The sequence below is a fragment of the Uloborus diversus genome, chromosome 2 (genome assembly GCF_026930045.1).
Source record: "Uloborus diversus isolate 005 chromosome 2, Udiv.v.3.1, whole genome shotgun sequence".
Taxonomy (NCBI): domain Eukaryota; kingdom Metazoa; phylum Arthropoda; class Arachnida; order Araneae; family Uloboridae; genus Uloborus; species Uloborus diversus.
In genome coordinates this window covers 54,203,264-54,230,682 of record NC_072732.1, presented here as the reverse complement: position 1 = coordinate 54,230,682, position 27,419 = coordinate 54,203,264, and the positions used below count along the sequence as shown (strand labels likewise).

Here is a 27,419-nt window from a genome sequence, read left to right as displayed (position 1 = left end):
TATCGATGTTAGAGCAGGAATTAAAATGGAGGGAGCACGCTAAACCATTATTCGTTCAGCAAAAGCTGACCCAAAGACCCCAAGTCACGTGACTCAACAACGACGAATGGTTGGCATGTTTTGCTTGAAACAAGCGAAAGAAACCCGATTTCTTCCAATGCTTTGCTTTAAAATCTATCACGTGACTTGGGGTCTTGGTTTCATGAATGGAAAGTCTTCCCTCCCCTCTATTTTATCTCCCCTCAATGTTATCGATTGCATACTTAGAGCAGGAATTAGTTAATGTATTGAGCTAGTCCAATCATTGGCTAAGCAAAAGCTTGGGCAAAGAGCTCAAGTCACGTGACTCAACGCGACGAATGGTTGACATGTTTTGCATGAAACTAGCGAAGGAAACCTGATTTCGTCCAATGTTTTTTTTTTTTTTTTAATCTATCGGGTGACTTGGGGTCTTTCCTTCACGCGAATGCAAGTCTTCACTCCCTGCATTTTATCTCTTCTCAATGGTTGCTTATTCAAGTAAAAAAATTTAACTCTTAAGCCAGTGCTGTAGTAAGAGGGAATTGACGCTGTCTCTCGAAATATGTTTTGTTTTAAGTAAAAATGATGCAAATGTAATGGAAAACGGTTTAAAATCACCTTTTCTTTTGCTGAGTTCCCCCAAGGTTTTTTTTCCTTCGCAGCTACAGCAGTTTAGGCCAGTAATATCAGTTTTTAAAAATTGAGGATGAGATTAGAGCAATTGAAATAATATAGCAAATGTTTCATTAGCCGTTGGTAGTATAGAGACTGTATTTGAAAAATGGTTGACCTAAGAAAAGCAATGGGCCCATGCCAAGACACGTTTTGAAGCCTCGATGACTACAGAGAATTTGACACAAGTCCTGTCGCCAAATCATTTGGCGGACTCTTTTGTCTTTAAATAGTCGAGTAATGACGCATTTTTAAAATACTTCTGTGGGTGAAAGACTGTTTCTGTAGATAATGTTTTTTGTACATAACGCGTGAGAAATCCGTTTTCTTTATCAACAATAATTTTAGATAGTTGTGTAAATACACAACTCTCGACTTCTTTACTTTTTCCAGAAAATAATGATTTAAATAAAAATTAAAAAAAAAATGTTGTACGATTTAGGGAATAACATTATCCAGTTTCTTTTTGAAAACCTCTATACATTAGCTCTAAAGATTTAATACTTAAAAAATATCGAAATGCACTATAGAAATTTAAACTTTGCACATTAGTGTACCTATTTTTAATTGATTCCTTGTTTATAATTGGAAATCCTCAACTGCTACATGATTAATTTCTTGGTAGCCATGTAGAACATTTTATCGCTTTGACTTTTCCTTCAACTCCTTACAATACATTTTAACATCATAGGATTATTCTGCTTTTCCGCATGGCACGGAATAGTGATCGATCCCACATAGTCTGGCAGCGATTCTAATTAGTGGACGTCTCTGACTTGTCACCAAGCTATTAATGTTTGAAGATTTCAGAACTTTCTGCTAGGCTAGTGTATGATAGGTACAACAGTGACGGATCCAGGGTTTTGTTCTGGGGGCATGCTGTGGTCAGCCTAGGTCATTAAAATGTTATGTCTCCTTGGCGATACCCAAGTTCATTGTTGTAAACGAAGGCGTTCTTTAAAAGCTATATTATTACATTAATCCATTACATTGATCCTGAAGTCGGCAATCCCAAGAAGATTTCGCTAGGAGAAAAAGTGTATCAAAATTTTTTCTCTGGGGAAAAAGTATACCAAGATTTTTGTTAGTTTATCCTTAACTTATTCCCTTGGCATGACTCCTATTAGAAGAATATTTTTGCTTCAGATTGAAAGTTTAGAGACTCCCAGTCGAGGGTGGAGTAAAACATGAAATCGAGTATAATATGTACGAATGTAGTGAATGTGAGTTCGTCACGATGTATACTTTGTAATCTTTTCTCTGAACTTTCTTGGAGATTCAAATTGAAGATGTTGCTTACCATATAATTTCCTCTATTCCATTCTGTTTGATGGAAGCGACAGCCTTGCTTTTGCTAGAACTTATCCAAGAATTCTTTCTGTGAAGGCCAAGGCCAAACTCATTGCCTTGAGTTACTTTCCCGGATAAATAATATTTGTTCCCCGCCCAAAAAAGAAAAGGAAGAAGCTAGCAATGTTGCTTTTAGCCAAAAGACTACAATCTGCATAACATATTTGATACGACTTCCCGATTCCTTTTGTTAGCCGAGGATTTATTCGTGGTACTTATCGATTTTCCTTTCTTGTGCTAACGGACAGCGTAATATTAAAGATTGGGAGACGTTCTTCCTTTGTTGAAGGATTCGGATGCAAAGCTCCTCCCTCGCTTCCTAGTCACGGTGTCGCGCTTTTTTGAAGCTGGCTTCGCCATTGTCGCATCGCCTTGACGAGTTTTAGTTGAGTGGATGAAAAAAAGCCAAAGCTCCAGCTGGCGACATCTTCGGGTCTTCCTTGCAATTTATTTTACTGCCAGAAGGAATTCGTTTTTACGTTTCTGTATCCTCTCCCCGGAGAATATTTACCACTTTTTTTTCTCCTATTGACAGATCAATTTAGCTGTGAAGACCGCATTTTTATGTATAGGCTGTCAGAAGTGCTGTAATTGGAGGGGAACACCGCTGCCGTCTCCCGATATGTTGAATTTATTATTGTAAAAAATATGCAAATTCGATGCTAATTGAGGCAGTGAGAAGCAAAGGGATGTTTGTGGACTTATCAAAGTTTTAAGTAAAACGCGTTTAAATTTCAGATCCTAAGTAGGCTTTCATTGAATTTTGTTTCCAAGTATCGCTAGCAGCATCTACCAGAGCTACTGCAGTGAAATCCCATTACAATGAATACCAATACAACGAAATCCTTTTCGAAACATTCATCTTTTCTTAAAAAATGAATATTTGACTTTTGAATTAAAGTTGTCACAAGTAATCTCAACTCCTTTTTTGGCCTGACAAATATATGTATTTTATCCTAGTGCAGGAAAATATTCCTCTCTCCCAGACTCCAAAACATTCGTTCCCTTTGTATCATTGAAGCAGATATAAATTTTGAGGTTATACCTGTTTAGAATCAAACAAAAGGCACTACTCTTTTGCATAGTTCTCACCAAATTTCTTGGAATTCAGTCCCTGCGTGGATAGCCTAAAGGCTTACAGTTGGGGAGAGGGGGGGGGGGGGGTCATGCTTGGGGACAAGACAGGAGTTGGGTTTGGGTTGACCCATGGCGTCAAGAACAAAATACTTTCAGTTCACCCAAGTAATTTCAATATCCTGTAGCTAAGAAGCCATTACCATTCTGCTAGCTTAGATGTGAGCCTTTATGTTTGTATTTTTTAGAGTTTTTTTTATTTATTTATTTATTTTTTTTAATTTTAAATGGGCGAAGCGTTTTTTAAAATAAGATGATCATATTGAAATAAAAGATATTGAAAGTTAAATTTGATTTTAAGGCCCGTGCCCCATGTGCCCTTGCCTTAATCTGGCCCTGAATTATTATTTTCAGTATTTCAGTCGTTACTATTTTATTCTTTTTTTAAAATAAAAACGTTAAATTCATTTGAAATATGGAGTAAAAAATACATTTTACATTGAAATTACAAGGAAAGTAACGCAGTTATATATCCCCTTTTTTTTCACAAGTTAATGTGCATAAACCAAGGTCTCAAGGATGATCATTTTGATTCATTGGGAGCCAGTTCCAAAATTCATTTAGTTTGTGACGGTTCGGCACTGTTGCAAAAAAAAATGACATCTTTGTTTTTACATAGTTGGAACAAGTAAAAGTAAAAAAACTCTTGAAAAGAATCATTGGATGAATCCAGGTTGAAATTTAATTTTGATGTCATTTTTTCGAAAAGCATTTTCTATCTATACTACAAATTATGTATCCGTGTCCTTAATTTGATCAATATAAGTAACTATTTTAGTTTTACTTATTTGTTTTTTATCTTGTGGGGTAACATTTTACAAGATAAATATTTAAATTTTTAACATTTTCATTTTTCGAAAAGTTTTTGGGGTATTAATAAATAAATATTAGAAAGAGATTCATTGCTTGCGTTATAATTTGTATGATCCATAGCCCTCTTAATTGTTTTGTTCATTAATGTGTAAAAAAAGCAAGTATGACGCGTTCACGCGTATAATGCATTGATGTTATGACTAACTTGGTTTTTATCTGTGTACGGGAGGGGGCACCATGAATTATTGGCCCTGGGCACCATCATCTTTTCGGACGGCCCTGCAAACTCACCTTATTTAATGTTAGGAACACTTTCAGTTCAGTTTATCTTATAATACTCCGTTAACTCACTTTTATATTAATAAAATAACGAAAGAATGTATATTTAACATGAGAGGAAGCATAATTGAACTTGATTTGGTTGGTTTGGTTTATTTGATTTTTATGGCGCAAGAGCCCTTGAGGGCTATACTGCGCCAAACGATTTTTTATTAAGCTGTTTATTTTTCAACAGATTGATTTGGTGAAATGAACAGGACAATACTGAAATCTAATCATAGTAATTCTTTGATTTTTCTACGTAATGCAATTCGTGCTTGTTAGCTCGTATGCAACTGGAATATAGCGTAAAATGACATCTTTCTGCCCTTGAGCATTTTGGAAAGGATGATTTTGCTTGGGTGGAAGTTTAGTTTTGTTTTAAATGGAATTAAACATCGTCATTCCCTCTTAGTTGCTAAATTTGTCGTTATGACTTCCGTCAGGATATTTATTAGTCATCGTTTCATTTGAGACCCTATTTCTTTTTACCTTTCTGTAATAAAACTAATTTGGCTAGAATTACTTCAAATCGAGTTATGCTCTATTTTAAACTTGCCAGACGTCCCGGTTTGACAGGAATAGTCAAGGTTTTCAGACAAAATCCCGGTGTCCCGGATGGTTTGCTGCACGTCCCGGACAAATGACCTAAAAGGTCTAAAAATAAATTTAACTGTGCAGAATTATTTAGGATAATTACCTCATCATTTGTAGCATTTACTTGTAAAATTCCTACCGGATTAGCTTGTGAGGATTTTTACAATAAGGTTAAAGTCAAAAGAGACTATCTAAAAAAGTCCTGTAAAATGAAAAGTATAGCTAAATATTGTTCGATTTTTTTTATTCCTCATTCAAAGTGTTTTTTTTAACTAAAATAAATTGTAATTATTTGCCGCTAAGAAATAAAATGTTAAAATTGTATCTGCTCATGTCATTTTTATTCCCCCTCTTTTACTTTCATAATTAGTTACCATTTATTCATAGCATTAATAATAAACTGCCCTATAAAACACTCCAAAAACCAGTCACAGTTGTGTATTCTTTTGAATACTAGCGATGCTGGAGGGGAGGGGGGTGGCATTCTGGTGGGGTCCCGGTGAACATTTCAGAAATCTGACCAGCCTACTCTCAACAAGGAACTCAACTAATAAATGATTTCGTCATTTCCTTGAAAAATAGTATTAGTATTTTGCTACTAATGAGTTCTTCAAAATTCGTCCGCTGTCGATAGATTTCCGTTCTATAAAATCTGCCTCAGGCTTTTACTGAACTGTGTTACTGTGTATTGTGTAATCGATTGGGCCTTCGTTAAAAAATAGTAGCTCTAAAATTTTATGATGAGAGTTATAATTTCAATCACTTGTTATGTTTCATTTGTAAATCTTAATTTAATGTTTGTTTTCAAACAAGGAAAAATTAAAACTAATCATTCCTTCTTTTTCGCCCTGACATAATACACGTGTAATTTTAACTAATTACTTCTAAATGCTTTAACCGCTTTGATTTCGTTATGATTTTTTAACTAAGCAAATGCATTCTATTCGATGACATAAAAAAAATCCTTTTTGGTACAAAGTATTTTTCTACATTTATCATTTACTTGTTATCTCCTTATTTAACAAATACAGTAGATCCTCGTTGTACGCGGGGGTTACGTTTCACGGAATTGCCGCGTAAATCAAAACCGCGTAAATTGAGATCTAATAGTAGTGTTAAAATAGGGGTTAGATTCCATTGATTAAAAAAAAAAAAATCATTCTAGTGATGACTAATTGTATAATAAGTTTCATGTGTACTTATATCGATTTTTATGCTCAACATGCATAAAGAAAACAAACTAATTTCGTGTTCTGTTTATAAAGAAGAGCTGGCTATGACTTTTGGCAGTCATTAAGAATTTTTCTCTGCCGAGAACGTGCCCCCTTTTATACGGTTTTTTTTTTTTTTTTTTTTTTTTGCATTCCCTTCAAAAACGAATAAACGGTGCTGCACTGTCCGTAAATTTCCTGTTTGGATCTTCACAACAGGAGAGTTAACTCACTTTTGACGCAATTATTTAAGAAAAAATTAAATAAAACGTTTTAGGGGGGGGGGTCGAAACCCGTAAAGTGACTCCTTTGCCGACTACCTTCTTTTCGGTGATTGGCGAAGAAGTACAAGTGGTGGTAGCCCCTAGGGTCCAGACTTCTTTAGGAAGATAGCCGATTAAAGAGAAACTCAATGATTTCTCATAATTATAAAAGATACCCCTGAGCTGAGTTCCTTAATTTCGGGGAGTGAGCACTGATGAGAGCGTTATCTTCGAAGAAACAAAATCAGTCTTATTGTAATAGCAGGCATACACACCGCTAGAACTTTAACTCCCACCCCCTCCTCCCACCAGTTTCTCTTTTTACAGCACTTCCACTGCTTTTTTGCTCCAGTTCGTGCGACACACTGTCACGTTGTGCCTGTTCATTTTTCACAAAAACTGTCGTACTTATATTCGATTGCTGATTTTTTTTTTTTTTAATGTTCTCTTTTTGAAGATAGTAATGAGTTTTCTTCTTTTTACAAACTTTTTTTTTCCTCCCTTTCGTTTTCCCACTCTCACATTTTCTTTACTTCTCTTTAAACGTGAATCACAATATTATATATTAATGCCAAATGAGCAACTTACGGATTTTTGTTCCGAAATGCTAATATATTATATTATCCGAACGTTGCAAAAATTAAAAAATCTACTTAATGTTATTATTTTCTGAGGGGGGGGGATTAAAAGGCGAAATGAAATACAATTTCTCTCATAATAACTAAGCTCAGAAATAGCACTGTAACTTCAGCATTATCTCTACAATTGAGTATATAACGGAAGCTTCTGTCTTCGTTTTCGGGAGAGATTTAACTCCATTTTATATTAAACTGCTTTGCCATCTAACAATTACATCCGATCATAATTTCGCAGTAGCGTAGCATCATATCTAGTTAGTGACTTCAGTCATCAAGCGACCTTCACATTCTTGAAAGACTTTCCTAATGACCTTCTTTGGGGCGTAGGTAACGAATATTTCGTGGCAGCTGTTATTTAAGTCATTAGATAAATGGTTGGTTCTCTCTCCCCAAACGCGTTCTTACTCGCCAAATCGTGGCATATATTCTATGCCACTTGCAAAACCCGAGTCTTGATGCCCTCCCTCCGCTTTTTAATTTTTTTTTCTTGCATATGGATAGAAGGGGAAAAAAACGCTCTATAACCTTGAGAGCTTACATGTACTCGATTTTCTTACTTGGTAATTTTGTTGCAAACGTAGTATTTGATGATATCGTGTAATTAAATGATTGTGATTCACAGAAATTTAAAGACAGCCGATTATAAACTAATCAATAACAACTTGTAATCAAATTAGAAGACTGCAGTGTATTAAGTAATAATTTTTCGCCAGGGGCGTGCACAGGGAGGGGGGAGAAGGGACTCCTGTTGGCCCGAGCCTGAAGGTGGCGCAATATTTTTAAAACTTGGCATGGAATATAAAAGTAAACATGGAGGGGAGTCCGGAAAAGTCATTTGTGACGGGTCCCAACATTTCTGTGCACGCCCTTGGTTACCGCCCCTAAGCTAGGGCTAAGGCAGAACTACATACACCCATCCAGAGACCGCAGTTTCTTCCTTGCTTCGATGAGATGACATCCGCCTTCAGCTCTGTTATTCCCTATTTCAAACTGATGAGTCCATTACCAACGATGAAACTGCAATTTCTGGATGAGGAAACCGGGCTGTCGGTGTATTGCATGGTATGCTTGAAATCGATTTGTAGCCCGTGCTTCAAATAAAATGTAAAGGAAGGTCAACATTTCTGCTGGCTACACACTTGTTTGAAATTGATCTTTAACTCATTGAAAATTCAAAAGAAACAAAAATTCAAGGTAACACGTTGGTAATTTTGAGTAAAAAGAAAATGAGCTCGCTAAGAACTATATGCAGTGAGCCAATTTATTCTGCATTCTACGTGCAATTACTAAGTTATAAATAGGTACTACGCTGCAGCAGTAGAAACTGACACATTAGACCCCCCCCCCCCTTGAGGCTAGACGGAAGGGTAATGATGTCTCAAGTCTTATCTCCGGTTCGATGTGAATTAAAAACTTTTTGAAAAATGCTCATGAACGATTTAATAAAACTGAACCTCATTAACGAAAATAAGTTCTGATTATTCGTTTGATTCCTCAAACCGTTTTCGATGTTAGTTAGTACGTATTAATTTTTCCCCTTATCCGTCTTTCATTAAATTGTGAATGAACCCGGGGGAAAGGGGTGGGGGAGAGCTGATGCATGGTTAAAACAAAACTTTCTACTTGGCAACTGTTATGCGTCACATTTTTGCTCTTGAGCTCTGAAGAATTGGGGGGGGGGGGGGGGGGGGGTTCTTCATGAATTTATGAGTCCTGGCACAACACATTTTATCCTTCGACAGTTTAGTCGTATCGATGATTCTTTTACCCAAGTAATTAACATCAATGTCGAGGATATTTTTCATCATTTGCGGAAAGCCTATGCCCTGAGATGCTTTTCCCTCTGTTTACACTTTCAAGGTTTTCTTCAAAGAAACTTGTTTGGAAACTGCTTGGTGAAAGAACCTTTCCCAAAAATGTATACAAAAAGTAGATTCTTTGTTGCAACTTCATGCTACTGTCAAGGAGTACTTAGTCCAGCACTGCAATGGTTTAAATGCAGTAATTAATAGGAGGGGAAGTCCTAACTACGAGCTGGCTTCTTTGACGTTTTGTTGTCTAAGCAATATTATATCACGGTCAGGGCCGCTAAGAGTCAAGATTTAATGTTTTTTTTTTTTTTTTTTTTTTTTTTTTTGGTGGAGTTTAAAAAAAAAAAAAAAAAAAAATGCCGCTCTCAAAACCCTGCTGCCCCTATCAGGGTTCAGCTGACACACTTGTAAGTATGACATTGAGATGCGGCATGTACACTATATGACCAAAAGTATTGGGACACTTTCAAAAATTCACATTTTACGAATTTCTTAAGAAATAAAAGACCAATTGCTTTGTAATTTTTTCCACATAATAAGTATACTCCAGCTGTCATTTTCCAATAAAAATTAAGTCTACTATTCATTTAGGGGACCAGCAACAAATTGAGGAAACAAAAAAAGGTTTTTGATCATTTTTCATTGTAAATTGCTGGGAATAAGCTATAAATTTCAGAAATAAGTTAAAAACCTATCTAGAATTTATTTTTATATTTTCGTGAAAGTATCTCTTGTACCCACGGAAATATAAGCATTTCTTTCAAAAATGCAAATTTTGCTTGAAGGTTTTCGGCTCATAGCACGCAGAGTTTTCCTTCAAGTATTACTAAACTTTCAGAATATTTAACAGCATATTAGAGAAATATAATAATAAAATTTGAAGTTAAAATATTGAAAATTTGATGAAATATGAGCGTTTAAAGCGGGTAATTTTTCATTGCGCATGCGCGAAAGATAGCAATTTATAACTTTCATAATCCAAAGCTAAGATGTTTCCCACAACTCATAAAAAACTCTACCTCAATACAAAATTTAAAAAGTTATCAGCGATCTAATGAGCCGAAGTTCTATAATTCTTGGATAAGCGACGAATGGTGAGGGGTCGTTCGTAAACTGGCAACACTTTCCTGATCGTTGCAGAGTGATATTCATGATAAGAACGGATTATTTGCGAACGATCCCTCACGATTCGTCGTTCTACCAAGAATTATTAAAATTCGGCTCATTAGATCGCTGATAAGTTTTTGCATTTTAAAGATATCGAGGTGGAATTTTTTTATGAGTTGTAGGATATATCTGTGCTTCTGATTATGAAGGTTATCAATTGCTATCTTTCGCCCAAGTGCAGTGAAAAGTTAATTGCTTTAAACGTTCATTAAATTTTCAACATTTTATCTTCAATTTTTATTACTATGTTTCTCTAATATACTGACAAATATTATGAAAGTTTAGTAACGTTTGACGGAAAACTCTGTGTGATATGTGCCGAGACCTTCAAAACGAATTTGCATTTTTGAAAGAAGTGCTTCTATCTCCGTGGATATAAGAGATACTTTCACGAAAATATAAAAATTAATTCTAGATAGGTTTTTAACTTCTGAAATTTATAGCTTATTCCCAGCAATTTACAATGATAAATGATCAAAAACCTTTTTTTAACCGACTTCAAAAAGGAGGCGGTTATCAGTTCATACCGTATGTATGTTTTTTTTTTTTTTTTTTTTTGTTTGTTTGTTTGTCCACTCACAGCGTCTCACCTAGTGAACTGATTTTGACGATTCTTTTTTTTTTGCTGGATAGGGGATGGCTCAACTTAGGTCCCATTACTTTGTTTGACCATATTTGTTCTTTAGAAAAAAAGTTATTGGCATAAACAGTAAATTTCATGCAATTTCCCTATTAAATGATTAAATATGAAACCCGTTGTTATAAAAGTTTGGTGCCATATAACAGTAACATTAATAGTAATTGTAATGATAATTTTGAATGAAGGCTTCTCTGAAGCAAGCATCAAGTTTCTTCAGTGTCATTGCTTCATAGTGGTGGTAAAGCTAACCTGGAAGTGAGGTGATGCAGTGATCAGGATCTGCTGAGCCTTCACAATACTACCAGGTTATGTTTGCCTCAACTATACAGGATTGCATCACAAGCAAGTGGTATGCTGTGAAATGCAAATTAGTTAGGGATATTTAAATGGTTATAATTAAATTAACACACAAATGAATTCCAGAGAGGAACAAAGATAAATTTTTAGTGCCAATCGCTTAAAGTTTAAGGCGTGCTTACAGTTTTTTTTTTTTAGTATGGAGCATTTGTATGAAAAAATAAGGTAAAGTTTTGTGAAGGTAACTTCTTACTTTTACTGAAATATCTAAATTTACACTAAAAAGAATGAAATAAAAAAATAGAACCGACTTCAAAATTGCTCTAAAAAGGGAAAAATAATTTTATTCTTTAAACACCATCGATAATACTTTTAAGCATAATTTTTGAAGCTGGCGCAAAAACGATAGATAAAATCATTCACAGCCATAACTCAACTACAACTATAAATTTAACCAGGCCAAGTTTCTTCAATACCACACACATTAAACATTGATAACAGCATATTTGAGTAACGATATAAATGTTTTGTTCCTAACATTGGATGATTTTCTGAAAAAAATATGAAGCATGGTTACACTGGATTTTACTTTTTGTTTTTGCGCCAACTTCAAAAATTATGTTTAAAAATATTATCGATGGTGTTTAAAGAATAAAATTATTTTTCCCTTTTTAAAGCAATTTTGAAGTCGGTTCTATTTTTTTTTTCCAAAATTTTTGTTTCCTTAATTAGTTGCTCGTCCCCTAAATGAATAGTAGACTTAATTTTTGTTTTAAAATGGCAGCTGGAGTATACCTTTTATGAGAAAAAAAATACCGAGCCATTGGTTTTTATGTCTCGAGAAATCCGTAAAAATGAATTTTTGAAAGTGTCCATAAATAATGAATTGAAAATATTACAGCAATCGTTCACATTGTATTCATAAAGTGTTAAAACATAATGTGGATGGATAACATTGTCGACCGTTTGGGGGGGGGGTCGTGACCCCCATGACCCACCCCCCGTATCCGCCCCTGGTGCTGATGTAGAGATTGAAATTATTTTGAGACGAGAAAGGAAGTGATAAACATTAAGCGTCATCGAGATAACCATAATAAACTAATTTTCTTTTCGTACACTTCGTATTTTGTGTTTTTCAAGAATGTTCCTTCCGGCTCTTCAGATATAGATTGGTGCCTATCTCATCTCAGAGAACTTGAAATATGAACAAACAATTTAAAACACTGAATAGGTGAATGTGTGAAAGGGATGTGATGAGCCTCAGAGAGCAATGTTTCATGGCAGGCATCCTCTCTTCCGTCAATCACTTTTTTTTTGTCTTCGCAGAAGATGACTTAATGGCGTGGAAATGTGATTTTCTCTTTTCTGTACCGACATTGACACTGTGTAAACATTCTGAACTATAAATATCCCATTTTTTAAAAAAAAAGTAACATGTTAAGTATCTTAGAAAAAAAAAAAGATCGAGCTATCTAGGCTGAAGAGTGCTTTCTCTTAACACAGTTTGTTGAAAAAAGTTGTTTTCTGAACGGTGCGAATGTATCATCTGAAAATAGCTACGGAATGCTAACGAACCGTCTCGCTTTATTTACATAGAGTTAAAGAGTAAACGTGTTAACCTATTTTATTCCACAATAATTCAACTACGGAAATGGCTCTAATTGCGTTTTGATATCTAATATGTCCGTTGTGTATGTGTATTTTACCAAAACCCTCCCCCCTCAAATACTACACCCTGTTTTCGTTCAGAAGTCTCTTGAAACATAGTATTTTGACGCATTTTCAACGAAATGTGAGGGACTCTTCTGAGGGAGAGAAGATGGGAGTGGTTGAGTTAAAGAAGTTCTGATTGTTTTGAACCTAAGGTAACCAGATACAAATACCTTTGGTCAAAATCAGGATTTTGTAATTGCAAATGTAACTTTTACAATAAAATGTATTGTTCCATAAAGGCATTTACTAACAGAAAATACTTCGAACAAGCATCGTCAGGTGCAGTTTTTTGCGTGCTTTCCAGTGGTGTAAAATTTGAAACGATACAGAAATTCGTTGGACGAGGGCGATTTTGTGATATTAAAATTTGAATGCTTAGACACTTCGTTTCAAAAACACTCTTGTTAATTTCTATTCACAGTGCTAGTCTGCTAGTTTTGCTGAAGACAACGTTTTAAATTGTAGATTTGTGTAACGAACATGCACGCATTTATAAATGCACAGATAAACTGAAGATTTATTTCAAATAAAATTTAGAAAACAGCTTTGATCAAGTTTAACGAAAACTTATTCCTCGCATTGCTTTAAATCTTTGCAACTGATGCAAAAACTTGAATTTTTACAGGAATTTCTGTAAAATATAAGACTACCAAATTAGTTACTACCATAAATTATTGGATCAAACATACTGCATTTCTACATTCCAGCAACCATGTAAACAATTGACTTGAGGTACATTTGCATTATCGGTGTAAAAATATTCAGTTATTTGTCATATACATTATTCATTAGTGCACCCTTGCTTTTCTGGAACAATAAAATTTTTCGTTTTCGGAAAATTATGGCATTAAAAAGACTTGTCTTTTGCTTTCTTATTTAATTCTAATACGTGCTCAAGTGATTTCTATTCGTTGTTTACATGTTTAGCTGAGATGCAGAAGAATTCGCCGACTTGTGTGAGCCCACGTTGTTCACAATCCAATTTCACCGGAGGTAATTAAAGTTTGTTTTTGGAAATAATGAGTGAAAGTTCTGCGCTCGAAATACTTTGTGCTTCCAAATGGATGATTTGAAATAACTTCTAGCATGTCATGAATATTTCAGCGGAAATCGGTAATTTTATTTTTTGTTATATGTAATGTGGAAAGATGGTTTTATTCTTATCCTTAAAAATTATGTTTGCATTTCATCCCGAGATATTGAACTAAGTGTTCATTACGCACCTCTGGGATTTTTTATAGCAGTGGAATAGTTTTCTGTTATTTCAGGAATTCGGTTGAAATGGCCTAATTTAAATGAAATTTTAATCAGACGTTTCCATTATTACCATTGTCGCTACAGGAAAAGCCATTTCGAACAGGTTTGTTGAAATCTGAATTGTTGTATGTTTTTAAATTACAGTGAAGCATCACTTGTTCACCTTGCAGGGAATCGTCCAAAAATTACGTTTAGCGTGAGGGTACGTTAGGTCTGAGAGGACCTGTGAGTTCCAAAATATTCCCTTCATTAAAAATGCGATTATAAATGAACACTTCACATAATCTATATCTATATATATAAAAATGAATGTTTGTCTGTATGTCATCCATGAACTCAAAAACTACCCGGCAGATTTGGCTGAAACTTTCACCGTTTGTTATTTTTGGTACTGGGAATGTTTATAGACCAGTTCGAAAAAATCCGATCGATAGTTCCTTTTTTATTCCAATTTAAGTCACAATCCATTGGATAAATACGAATAAAATTATCGGCTGCAGAAATTAATTCGCGTGAAAGATCTCATTGATAAGAAGTTAGCTGTTGCCATTTTTCTTGAGTTTGAACAAATAAATTCTTTCTTTATTGTTTTATGGCTTTTCATGCAACGGGGGGGGATTTAAAACTTTTTCTATTTGATATTTTTAGCGATTGATTGATCTTACAAACTGCGTGAGTAGAAAATTTGAGTATAGTCACGGCTTCACTTGATTCCTGGACCGATTATTATGAAAATTGCTATATATATGTATTTTTCCACGGAGAAAGTGCATAATATGCTCATTGAAGCCATTCGCCACCAGTTGGCACTGCAGAGTAGCAACTTCTGCCCCGTTCAACCGATTGTCATGAAAATCAGTATAATGATGTATTTTTTTGTTGGCGTAGCAACGCGCGTCGGGTACAGCTAGTACCATATAAAAGCGACGGTGTTGTTTCTTTGTTTCTTTTCTTGTACTCGATGGCTAGAAACCCCAATAGCACCTACAGCTCTGAAACTTGGCTCAAAATTCACACATACCCGGTGGTGTGGATCTCGAAGCACAAATTCTAAATTTCTAATTAATTTTTTCAAATAAATGTTTTATGTGATTTTTTAGCCCTTTTTTTGTGTTTGTTTTGTCACAAACCCCCCAACCAATCGCGCCAGGCAAATCTTTTTCATATTGTAGTGTAGGGAATTTAATTTAAAATACAATGACCGAAAAATTTTGAAGATTGACTGATTTTTGAATTTTTGAAAAACCTTTATTTTGTGTTTTTTTCCGGGTTTAACTTTTTTCTAAACCTATCCCGCAAAAAGTATGAGATATTTCTTTCTGAAATTTAGTATGTAGTAGTTAAAACATTTCTCCCTCTTCAGAAAAAAAAAAAAAGAGTTTAAAAAAATACCCGACAGCGGTTTTTTTTTTTAAATTTTTTTTAATGAAATTTAAAAAAAACCTTTATTTTGGGGGTTTATTTCCCCTTTAATATCGTTTGTGGCTCCCCCACCTCCCTAACGTTTTAATAAGAATTATGCAGAATGTTTTAGCTTGAATCTGAAAATTTGTGCATATAAAATCTATGGACATCTATGAATTTTCTATGCTATTTTAAAATGCATAAAATAAATATGTTCAAACTGTCTACAGTTTTTCGAACTTTTGGCGGTACTGATTTTTTCCATTACATACATTTACTAAAAAACTAATGTTTAAATTCTCTAACTTTTCACATTTTTGTAGTTTGATTTACCCCCGCAAACGTAGAGTTAAAAATTTTTCATGTGTTCAAAAATAGCAGCAGATGAAAGTTGTTGTGGTCAAAGAAAAGGATTCACATTTCTCGTACGACCGATCATTTAATATGTGGTGTATTTTAAATGTTGAAAAGTACTCATACTAATTTTAAGTACCTTATTCTAGATCTAATAGCTTGTTAAAAATAGATGACACAATGCACCACTTCCACAGACCGCTGTCGGTCTCCGAACTCAGCCATACGGGGCCCCGCCTCGCGGTCCTTCGTGTGGTACAACTTAACTCTACACGTTAAAAAATGGGGTGAGGGGAAAAGTACATATTAAGGCGGGTTTTGCTTAAAATAGCGCACGTTTCATCCCAATTCATCATTCAATGTACTTCATCCATTTTTAAAAAAATATTTAAAAAAATATTATTGCTGTTACAGTTAACTTTTTAATTGGGTCAGTGGAGATTCTTGTATTTGTATGCTCCGACAGCCTATGAATTTTTCTAGTAAGCTAGAGCAGGGGTTCCCAATCTTTTCCGATTTACGGCACCCTTTGAAGAATTAAATTTTTTTTTCACGGCACCCTAATCCATTTTTTATGACTATAAAAGTTCGAAGTCTAGTAGGATAATGCGAGGCAAAGTGGCCGAGCTTTTTCAAAATGAACAAATTGGAAATTTGTTTTGAAAATTACAGTACAAAAAACTCTGTATTATATAATAAAACTTTCATTGAAACATTTTTTTATTTTTGGCAGTAATTTGGAGCCTCCAAAAAAAATTGGAAAATTTTCACATTTTTTTATGGGGCAAAGTGAAAAATGAAATATTTTTCTAAAGAAATATTTTCTATTTGATTGGAAAAAGTATGCTTGATCAAATAAATCTGTAAATAAAATTTTGAATGAATAAATGAAAAGAAAATAGAAAAATAAACGAATAATTGAATAAGTTAACTAATTAATGTATGAAGAAAAATAAATGAGTAAGTAAAAGAGTGTATGAATAAGAAAATAAGTGAATGAATGAATAAATAAGTGAATTACTAACTGAAGGAACTAAATTGAATTAATTAATAAATGAATATGTAAGTGTATTATTAGATGATTGAGTAAGTAAACGAAATACGCTATTTCATTTTGTCCCATCCACTTTGCTTCGCGTGGACTCGACTACTTGAGAAAAATATTTAAAATACATATAAGCTTAATATTAACTAAATTAATATTGCACCGCGTATTAGAAGGTCACAATTAATATTTCAAATGTTAATAACAAGAACTTTATAATTTTACAATATCAAAAATAATCTTTGACATACAACAAATATTACAATAAGAGTATCAGTTTTTGAAAATTGCCTGTATTATCTTACGCTTTAATCTTCAGTGGTATTTTTTTCATGACTGGAATAGACTACATGTGCAACTACATTGTTACAATGTTACCAGATAGGTGGCGCTAAACGCAGAGTAAATATTTCACCTTTTCACTTTGCCCCGCTAGTTCATTTTGCCCCATGTTCCCCTAAATGTCGAAATTAGCCGCTGGGCGTTGGTTATCCGAATTCACATAGACTTTGGTGAAAGACCAAATATTTCTGGAGACCACCGATAAAAGTCGATATTCTCCAATTTCGGTCTTTCATGGTAACTCATTTGGTGAATACTTCGCATCACCCCTCGCCGCGAAGTTCCAATATTTAAAACAATATTTAACTATTTGATACACAACCCGCCCGCGAAAACCCAGCCGGGTCATGGCTGGTCCCGATTTGACGAACCCTGCTAAGTATGCACAAAAAAACACACTATAATTACGAAAACCAGTTCTTTCATTCAATCTTCTGCAGAAGAGTCAACTTCTACAGAAGTGTGTTAAATGTATTCTTATGTATTTTTACTAATGAAACGAATGATATTATGTTTCAAATTTATGAACATTGCGAGTGTGGCTAATTGTTGAATCGTTGGCTTACGCGATTTGTTCACCTTATCCATAAATGCAATGGTTGTTTGCATTAGGAATGTGGATCAACATCATTAACAATTCGAACAAGCATATATTGTGCAACGTCACAGGTGGGAGTATAACTTTCTCAGCTGATCTCATTACTAATGCAGTTCAGTATATTTTGTTGAAGGCAACAAAAAAAAAAAAAAAAAAGAGCGTAGTCGACTCGTTATAAAATGAATGATGTTTATTGAACAAAATGTTTGTTAATTCGGATCTGATGTTACTGTCTCTGTGATGTGACATTTCTAAAAAGAGCCTTCATTCAAAAAGTAAGATTTTCTGAAGTTAGAATTTTTTTAAGCCAGATATCAGATTATAACTTTAAAATTTTTTTGGGCTGGTTGTATTTTGAAAAGAAAAAATAAAAAAAAAAGGACTGGCAAATTGAGTTAAACCTAGAAAAACCCACTTGGGTATTTTTAATCAGATCCCCTCCCCCCCCCCTTTCCACACACACGCACAAAGAAAAAAAAAACCCTCTGGGTTTTTGTTTTATATAATATAAGGGGGTGTCGGGTGAATTTTAAGTTTTCCAACTCGGAAACGCCAGCGAAAAATAGTTGAATCGTGTGTCGTGGCCCCTAGGAAACATTTTTTTATTTACTAGTGTGCACTATTACTGTAATACGTAAATGTTTATGTGCGTATTACGCACTTAATTTTGTAAGAATAAAAAGTTGAAAACCGATACATTTGCAATTTTTCCCATAATTTCTTAGGAAAAAAAGAGTAATTGTGAAAAATGACGGAAGCGAAGAATTTTCAAGATAATGTTTTGGTTTTCTTGAACTTCCAAGATATTTTTACTCAAAATTTAAATCGTCGCCTCAGAGCAACAGTACAGTAGGATACAAGGGTGCCCATATGAGGGGGAGGACAAGGAGGGGCTCAAGCCCCCCCCCCTTTTTTTTTCGAAATTAGAACTTCCTTGTTATTAATACTTTTTTTCTTTGAAAAAATGTAAAAACATTTCTTCTCCAGCAATAAATGAATAAGTTATTAAAAATGTCAAATTTTAATAACTCTAATCGACTGAAATCGGTTTCTATGGGGAAAATATCCTGTTAAACCATGTGGAAAATATCTGAGCCCCACCCCCTTAACATTTTGTATATGGGCGCCCTTGGTGGGATATCTTAGTGTTATTCCTGGGATTAGGTGTCTCGGTTTTGCTCTGAGGCGGCAAAATGTTGACCCACCTCATTTTTTTAAATCAAAATAACCGGTTGATTGCCAACATTATCACTTTTTCTAGAGAAAACCGAGCATGAGTCGACGATATTTTTTTAATGTGATAATGCTATTAACTGTCGTAGAACATCTCTGCAGTAACGAACCATAAGGCCGATAGGAAAAACTTCTCCCTCCCTCCCCCTTAGTGGATATTGACTGAACGCCTTCAGTCTTTCTTCCTCCGAAATTATTTACTGTACAGTAAATTACCTCCAGCGTAATTGCCTAGGGGAGAGAAAAACTTCTTGTACCTTTGTTTGCGCAAAAAGAGTTATTACTACTCACAAGTGATGATGTGTACAGAGGTAGGGAACGGGAATTATAATTTTCTGCTAGAGAGCGCCGAAACATTTGACGAGACCCTAAAGTTACGGGAAACTAATATTCTTCGGATGGGAATTGCGACTTTTCTAATATGGTAAACTCCCGATTATCCACTGCAATTCACTTTCAAAAAAAGAAAAATTGGGCGATGATGAACTGAATGTAGATAAATTCACACATTTCAACTTAACGGGCGTAAAATCTATTTTTAGAGATTCATATTTCTTTCTTCACCCTCCCTTCAAATGACATTAAACCTTCGAAAGGTCACTGAAACCTGATCTGTTGAAACCTGATTTTTAAATCCATACTACTTACTGATTTTTAGATTCACCCCACTTACTGAATTTTAGAACTACGCTACTTACGCGCGCAAGTGAGTGACTGGACCAGTCTTTAAAAAGTTCCCACTCCTCTCCTGTGCGTTTTTGGTGTAACTTAGTTCCATTTGTTGCAGGTAATCTGTTTGCACGATTTAATTTATGCAAGTGTTATTGGTATTTTTAAGCAATTGCAAACATTAGCATCGCGCTAACTTTGTTTGCGGATTATAGGCAAATTCGCGGCTATTGTGTACTGTGCCACCTTATTTCGCGGGTAATCGAGAGTTTGCTGCATAGAGATTCTAGTTTTGTTAGTTATTCACATTGTTTGAAAGCATAGTCTTCTTAAGTAGTCATGGGCGGGGGGGGGGGGATGAATGTCTCTTTAATTACTCGGTTATTATACGCACAACGAACGAGATTTAAAATTACCAATCGACATGCATCAGTCTTCATTTTCCCGATTTCACTTCAAAGCTTTTAAATACTTAAGAAATAAATATTGACACATTTTCACGTACTTTTTCTTTTCTGACAGTCTATTAAAGACGCTTATTGCTCTAAAATCCCGACTATGTGAGTGCCGAATTTTAAGTTAACGAATCGGTGCCTTTAATTGTGTGGAAAATAGACCTTAGTAAGTTTTTAAAAAATTTTGTAACACGAAGTTAAAAGCTAAGTTTTTCAGTATCAATTCAGTATTCTGAAATAAAAAGGCGTACTCGTGAAATCGACCAATTTCAAAAACTACGATCGCAAAAGCGCAATCTTTTCTTTCAGTCACAAGTTTGGAAATCATTCAAAGTTATTTAAATACTGAAAGTACTCTATGTATTTGGGTATTATTTAATTTTTCTTTTGGGGGTAACAAATGGAAACAGCGGTAGAAAATGTGAACTGTCAAAAAAAAAAAAAAAAAAGGTTCCGTCTGTCAATTTTCTGAGAATGGCATCCATGCTTGTTGCTATCACTCAATCAGAAGCTTTTGCTGAGTCCGCAATTTTCCTCAAAAAGTTGAATAAACGTCAATATCCTTACATGGCAACTCAAGTTTCGCTTTCAAGTTTCGTTACTATTTTTCGCGTGGAAGTTATGTTCATGAATGACGAATGTGTAGGTTTACCACTGTCCAAAAAGCGTATCAGTTGTAGTGGAAGCGTCTCTGATACATTCATTTCCTTCCGTCCTTGCGGAAGGAAGTTGTTTTTGATTGGTAAAAGGAAAAGAAATATTGTTAGGTTTTCATTCATAACGTTCCTGTTACGAAAGAAAAAAATTACTGAGACGCCAGTGTCTGCCGATTTCTGATTCTATCTATGGTGCTGACATTTTCCGTCAATTCTCAGAAACACGTTTGGACAGTTGTATAACTTAAAATATTCCTTGGGTTAGTCAGCTACATCGTTGTTCAAAAATTTCCGCCTATGAAAGTACAGTGGAGAGTGTCGAGAAAAATGTTCGATAGGTTCGATGAAGATCACTAAAAGATCTTCATCAAAAGTGAGGAGAAATGGAAAATAAAATAAAATATCGACTTAATCCAAATGCGCAAAGGAGATAACGGCGAAAGTTAACATTTATTGTTATTTAGATGATTTTTCTAGTGAAAATTTAGCGAGCTTTTAATCAACTCAAAAATATCAACCAAATTTCATTTTATACAGAAAAAAATCGGACTTTTTATTGGTATAAAATTTTTATTGCTACAATTTTCTCATCTCTATGATGGCAAATTTGTGGGAAAACTTTGCTTGAAATTGAAATAAAAGAATTATCAGGTAGTAATTAACAAATGAATCTGACCATGGAATTGCCATCAAGGATCAATTTTCATGCCAACTTTCAAATGAATCCTGAAAACTAATTTTGCAACCTTCAATACTTTGTAGTTTTGTATAATAACTCTTACATCCTTCATAATTACTGGTCCTTAAATGTTGTGCATATTCGTAATATGCTACCGAAGAAAGTAATTTTTTGTACATATTTCTTCATTTATCGATCATTGAATAATTTCTTCATTTAGTTCTTGGTAAAAACAACAGCTCTTATGCATTCTTTTTATTTGATGTAATTAATCCCAGTGCTGTATTTGGTTTGGGGGGGTGGGATAATTTCTTTTTTTATTGTAAAAATAATGCAATTGTAATGTAAACTGGTTTCAAACCATCTTCTCTTTTGGTCGATCCAAACATTCCCCCCCCCCAGCTATGGCAATGTATGTATGTATGTATGAGATGTTGTGTGCAGTGCTATGGGGGGGAGGGGGGGCGTTCATCGAAATAGTTGAGTCATAACTGAAAAGATAATGTACATTTGAAGGAATTTTAAAGAAAAGTGGTTTCTAAGCACTTTTTTGTCCTGCAAAGAAATGTCTTTTTTTTTTTCTTTTTTTTAAAAAATTCATTTGGTCATAATTAATATAAACTGACTTCTTGGGCTTTTAAAAATTCAAATTCACAACTTTTTTAATAAAGGACAAGGATTCTGTTGGTGTCCACGTTCTAAACTAAAGGAAAGCACTCTATATTTTGTTTTATTTCAGTCATACATGAATCATACAAAAGAAAAATAAAATTACGGATTACAGATTATAAAAAGTCTGGTATGCTTTTCAAATAAATGTCTGATCATGCTTTCTTTCTCTTTCAGAAGCTCATGATGAAAGTCATACATTGTGTGCCTACCTGATGACAAATTTTATAAAAGACTTCAATGTAACAGCTGGACATCATTTAGACAAAGAAAATAACACTCAGCACTGTACTAAGACCACCGATTCCTGTTATGCTTTATTCCAAATTGATCCAAAGAACAAAAGCACAATATTTTTGGGTCAAGGTAAGAATTTATATTGCTTTCATTTGTAATTATGAATTGATTTTATGACACAAATTGGTTTCTTCGGGACTTATGATACCAATTAATATTTTTTAAGAATGTCTTGGTTTTTCTGTGGTTATAAAAGAATAGAACCTTGGGAAGCATAAAGCTACATATTTAACTTGAGTTGTTCAATTAAATCAGCCAAAATCTACATTGTAGCAGTGTTATAAACTGCTGTGATGAGATAAATGTTTTATGAGTAGTAAAAGATGAATTACTTATGGTTGGAAGGAGGGAAAGTATCTGAAACTCAGTTATTTTGTACAAATCATTTTAATCACTACTGTCAATTATTCAAATTGAAATGTAATTGATAAATTTTGGAGGGGGGGGGGGAGAAGTGAATGGTTTGTTGTTATTTTTTGAAAGTGAGGTGTTTTTTTTTTTTTGAAAACATATTTCTTAAGTTAATGTCTCTGTCATAATGCCTGCGCTTTGGTTCCGCTTTTTACCTGTTGCCAAAAACAATAAAAGATTATAGTAATTATAAAGTTGGTTTTAACAAATAAAATTTATTATTATTATGAAATAAATTTAACAAATCATTTTCAAAACAAAGCTGAAGCAAGATATATTTGGATTTTAGACATTTTAAACCTTACAAATAAAACGCGCTTGCAAGCATTCTTTGATTCAAGTCAAGTCATCAATTTCAAAAGTGTTTTTTAAAGTTTTTATTTATATTTTTTTTTTCGCTATACTTGTTCAAAATTATTTACTGAGGTAAATATGTTTAGAATTTCAAAAAATTTCACCTCAAATAATTTTAAAACAAAAACACTTTAAAATAAATATGTAATGAAAAATGTTTATTCATTTTGAAGATATTTTATTAGCTTGGTTGCACTAAAAAGTATGAAATGAAATAAGTGCATGATTTCTTGATTACACAACAGTCAAAAATCATAGTGTTTAAGTTAATTCTAAAGAAGGCAATAAAATTTAAATTAAAATTCGAGAGAAGAAGAAATATAGCTTGTGTAGTAAAAGCTATTCACACAAAACTATACTTCCTGTTTTTTCTCTCAAATTTTTAATTTGAACTTTATTAGCTGCTTTATTGGAAATGAAATAAGATTAACTGCATTTTTTGAATGTTGCAATGAAGAAATCATATATTTTATTTCATTTCATGCTTTTTAGTGCAAATCAAGCTCCTAGAAATATCTTTAGGACTTTAAAAAATGTTTTTTTGTATTTCGTTCTTTAATTAAGAATTATACATTACTCAGTGATCAACCACCCCTACAAAAACATCCTTACACTAAAAAGAAAGTAAATGCTGCAACTTCTGCAAGAAACAGAGGAAACTTAAATAATTGGACATAAAAGAACCATAAATGTAAACTTTTCCTAAACCCAAAGTTGTTTTATTTTTTGAATAAATATTGTAGAATGAAGTTCGTGCAGTATCCTCGACCATTTGGCACTTATGTTCTGTTTCCATGATCATAATATTATGGCAGGGAAGCACTGCTTTCTCCCAGTCATCTTAGGAGGACTTTAACTAATATTTATTGATATTACTCATACCTGTGATTTTTCTATAAATTAGCAAAATTTTGCAAATTTCATTCATAACATTCGAACAATTCCCTTTTCATGGTTGTTATCTCATGTGAACGTTAATAAGAAAAACATGATAACTTAAATTTTAATGAAAAAAAAATTAAATGAATAAAAAAGAGTGTTTACGCATCTTTTAATTTTTTGAAACATTATTGAGGAAGGAAATTAATCATATATAATTTAAATTACATACAAACTTTCCATTTCGTATTTTTTATTTGATGCAGATTGGTAACTTTACTATTTCAATGAAAACATTTTTAAAAAATGGAACAAGGATTGTCCTCAAAATCTAATGTCATTCCTAATAAAGGTTTGTAACTTCATCTGCAGAAAAGTTGTAACTTCATCCATATTTTCTATGTATAGTTGCTCAAAATAAAGACACATCATGTCTGCTAATGATGGAATAGAGACAACTTCTTTCAATTCAAAATTCTGAATGTGTGTTTTCAATGGAAATTTATCTCTTTCAGGATGTTGGGACTCATCTGGTTCAAATTGTCAGCAGACACAATGTGTGGCAGTCAAAAAGCCTACCACAGCAGCTATTGATACTATGTTTTGCTGTTGTTCTGGAAATTATTGCAATGCTAATGCCTCAGTAGATTATGCAAGACCCACAGAACCAACCAGTAAGTACTTTTTTTTTTTTTTTTTGAGAATTCATTGCATTGTAGTACAGTATAGAGTCAAAAATCCACACAGCTTGGGTCAAATGTTGTGCAGATATTTTATCAGTTTTGGGGACCATAAATTGCCTTGATATTTTTAATTATTAAAACAGAATAGTAATGCAAACAAAACACATGAGAGCATGTTTTTCTTTTCTATATTACGTTAATATATTGCAAAATTACTGAATATTAGAAATATGCCATAAAAAATAATAAAAACTGAAAAATTATTCTGGAAACACACTAGTTACGCCAGTTTTTTTTTTTTAATATAAATTTTTAATGTTAATTAAGTATTTTTCAGCAACACAACCTTTGCTTCTCTAAAAATGCTAGTACAGTCAAGTCACGATCCCATTTATCTGAGTTAGTGTGAACTATAACTTAATCCAGATAGTCGAAAAAAAAAGTATTTACAAATGTAATTTATTCAATATATTCACCAAATGATTCGTTGATCAGGGATGCTCACCCCCCCCCCTAAATATCGCAAAGAACCCCCCTAAAAAGTTAAAATGCCCTTAAAACAACCCCCTAAAAATTTCATTGGTGCATTTTGCACCATGACCCCCCCCCCCCCCCAGGTGGGCACCCCTGCATTGATGATGTTGAGGAAACTTCATGATGAAATTGTTTGAGAAATGATACCAACAAATGCTTTTTATTTATTCAAGAAGAAAAATCTAGGAAGGTTGTTAACTTTGAATTGAAGCCTGCATCTCTTGTCATAAATAGTGGTATGGCAATAAGAACCTCCAATTTAGTCATTGATATCAAAAAACTTAAACTATATGCTATTTTGATTATGTTTTTTTTTTTTAATTGAGTGTCTAAGAGTTGTGATAGATAGTTTTGCTAAGCTCAGAAAAGTTAGCAAAATTGATACATAGAAGATCATCAATATATGTGCAACAAAAAGGTTTAGAATAGGAATTTTCAAGAAAATATTTTCTTTCCTCAAATCAATGGATTGCAAAGGTGCAGCTAAATTAGCCCCTATTGCAACATCATTGATTTGTGGATATCACAGTCCATTTTTTGAAAAAAATATTGAAAATACAAAATTTAAAAAGATTGAGGAATAAAACCTCATTTAAACAAAGTTGAATAGTTCACCTTTTCAACTTTCAGATTTTTTGATTTACATACAAATATGTACAGCATATGTGCTTTTACTCTTGAAACATGTATTCTTCGTTATGCCGTTGATTTTGAGATTTCATTTCCTCTTTTTTTTTTCCCAATGCTGATTAATAAGTGTCATTTGTTTTCAGTTACAACATTCCCACCATACATGCCACTGCCGGTGCAGCTGGTACTCATAGCTGCGCTTATAATTGTATTAGCTCTCATCATTGCAATCGGATACATCCTGTCCCGTATATACTGTACCAGCCCAAAAAGGAGCAATGAGTCTCTTCACCTGATGGAAGCACCCCCTCCCCCTCCAAACTATGACTTGGACACTCTGCGAATAGTTGATGACAAAGCAATTGGACAAGGAGGTTATGGATCCGTTTACCACGGAAGCTTGAATGAGCACAGTGTTGCTGTGAAGATTTTCTCTCACCAGAATCAAGATTTTTTTTATAATGAGCGAGATATCTACATCTTGCCGCACATGGATCACACTTCATTGGCAAAGTATATAGGTAACTTGTCTTCTTAGACTAATAGGTTATATATATGTTTGTTTGCAAATGCCATAGGAATGTATATCATCCAAAGATAATAATTTATCAAGCATTTTTTTGAAACCTTTCACTGCACATTATTTTATTCATTTTAACCTTTAAGTTTTACTGTATACCAAGCAAAAAATATTGCTAAAAAGGGGGAGATTAAAGTGTCTTTGTTACAAATTCAAATCATGCTTATGAATCTCCTAGAATTGGAGAGGTGTGAATGCCAAAATTATAAATTTGGAGGTACCTTGTACCTCTTCCGGGTCCTACTGGTAAGTGAAACGCTCATCTATTTTGAAGCGAGAGATGGTAAAAATCACCCTGATAAGTGCTCCAGCGAGTGGGGGATTTCCCATGTTGCAACTGCTGTGGGCTTCCACGACATAAGGGCTCTGGAAGGGATCCAAAACTGCACATAATAAAATGTTTATGTAGACAAAGGGGCCACACAAATGTATTGCGATCAACCCCCAAATATGAACCTGCTGTTTTCACTAGAAGATTTCGAAAATCTTATCAATTACCATTGAATGCCTACTGATTGGTTGAACTTGTCAAGCAATCACTCACAATCAGGACTTTTCTATCCATCCACTAACTCGAAAAACCAGGGCAGGATTTAAAGAAAATCCCAACTAAACCCATACTGGACTTATATTTTTTTTTGTGGGGGGGGGGGTATTAAATATAAACAAAATTCTCAGACTTAAAGTATGATTATATATAATTTTATTTATGTGAGGGCATTATTTTTCGTGAATTTTTCTTAGAAATAGCTTTTCAACCCTTAACCTCTTTATTCTGTCTGTAATATTTCTGTTGAGCAAAGGTAACTTGCTCAACAGAAATATTACAGACAGAAGACATATAAGTTATCAACAAAATATTATCTCAGTTTTTTGTTTTATTTAGTTTTGGAAAATAAAATATTTTTTTTGAAATTCTAATGTTTTAACAAGTTATTGTAACATAGCATATCATATAGCAAGTACAAATAATTGTCGAACATTTTTATGGAAGAAAAGAAAACTGATGGAGTATAAAGAGTTCAACTGTAAACTTTTATTTTCA

The 27,419-nt window shown here is 33.7% G+C and overlaps 1 protein-coding gene across 1 annotated transcript in view; it reads left to right on the top strand.

The window, feature by feature from the left end:
- LOC129235146 (uncharacterized) overlaps positions 1-27,419 on the top strand; it is a 169,186-nt gene that overhangs the window by 120,909 nt on the left and 20,858 nt on the right. The window contains exons 3-5 of the mRNA XM_054868837.1: positions 22,184-22,372; positions 24,463-24,621; positions 25,938-26,315. Coding sequence (XP_054724812.1) covers positions 22,184-22,372; positions 24,463-24,621; positions 25,938-26,315 — 726 coding nt within the window. The remainder of the gene's footprint in view (positions 1-22,183; positions 22,373-24,462; positions 24,622-25,937; positions 26,316-27,419) is intronic.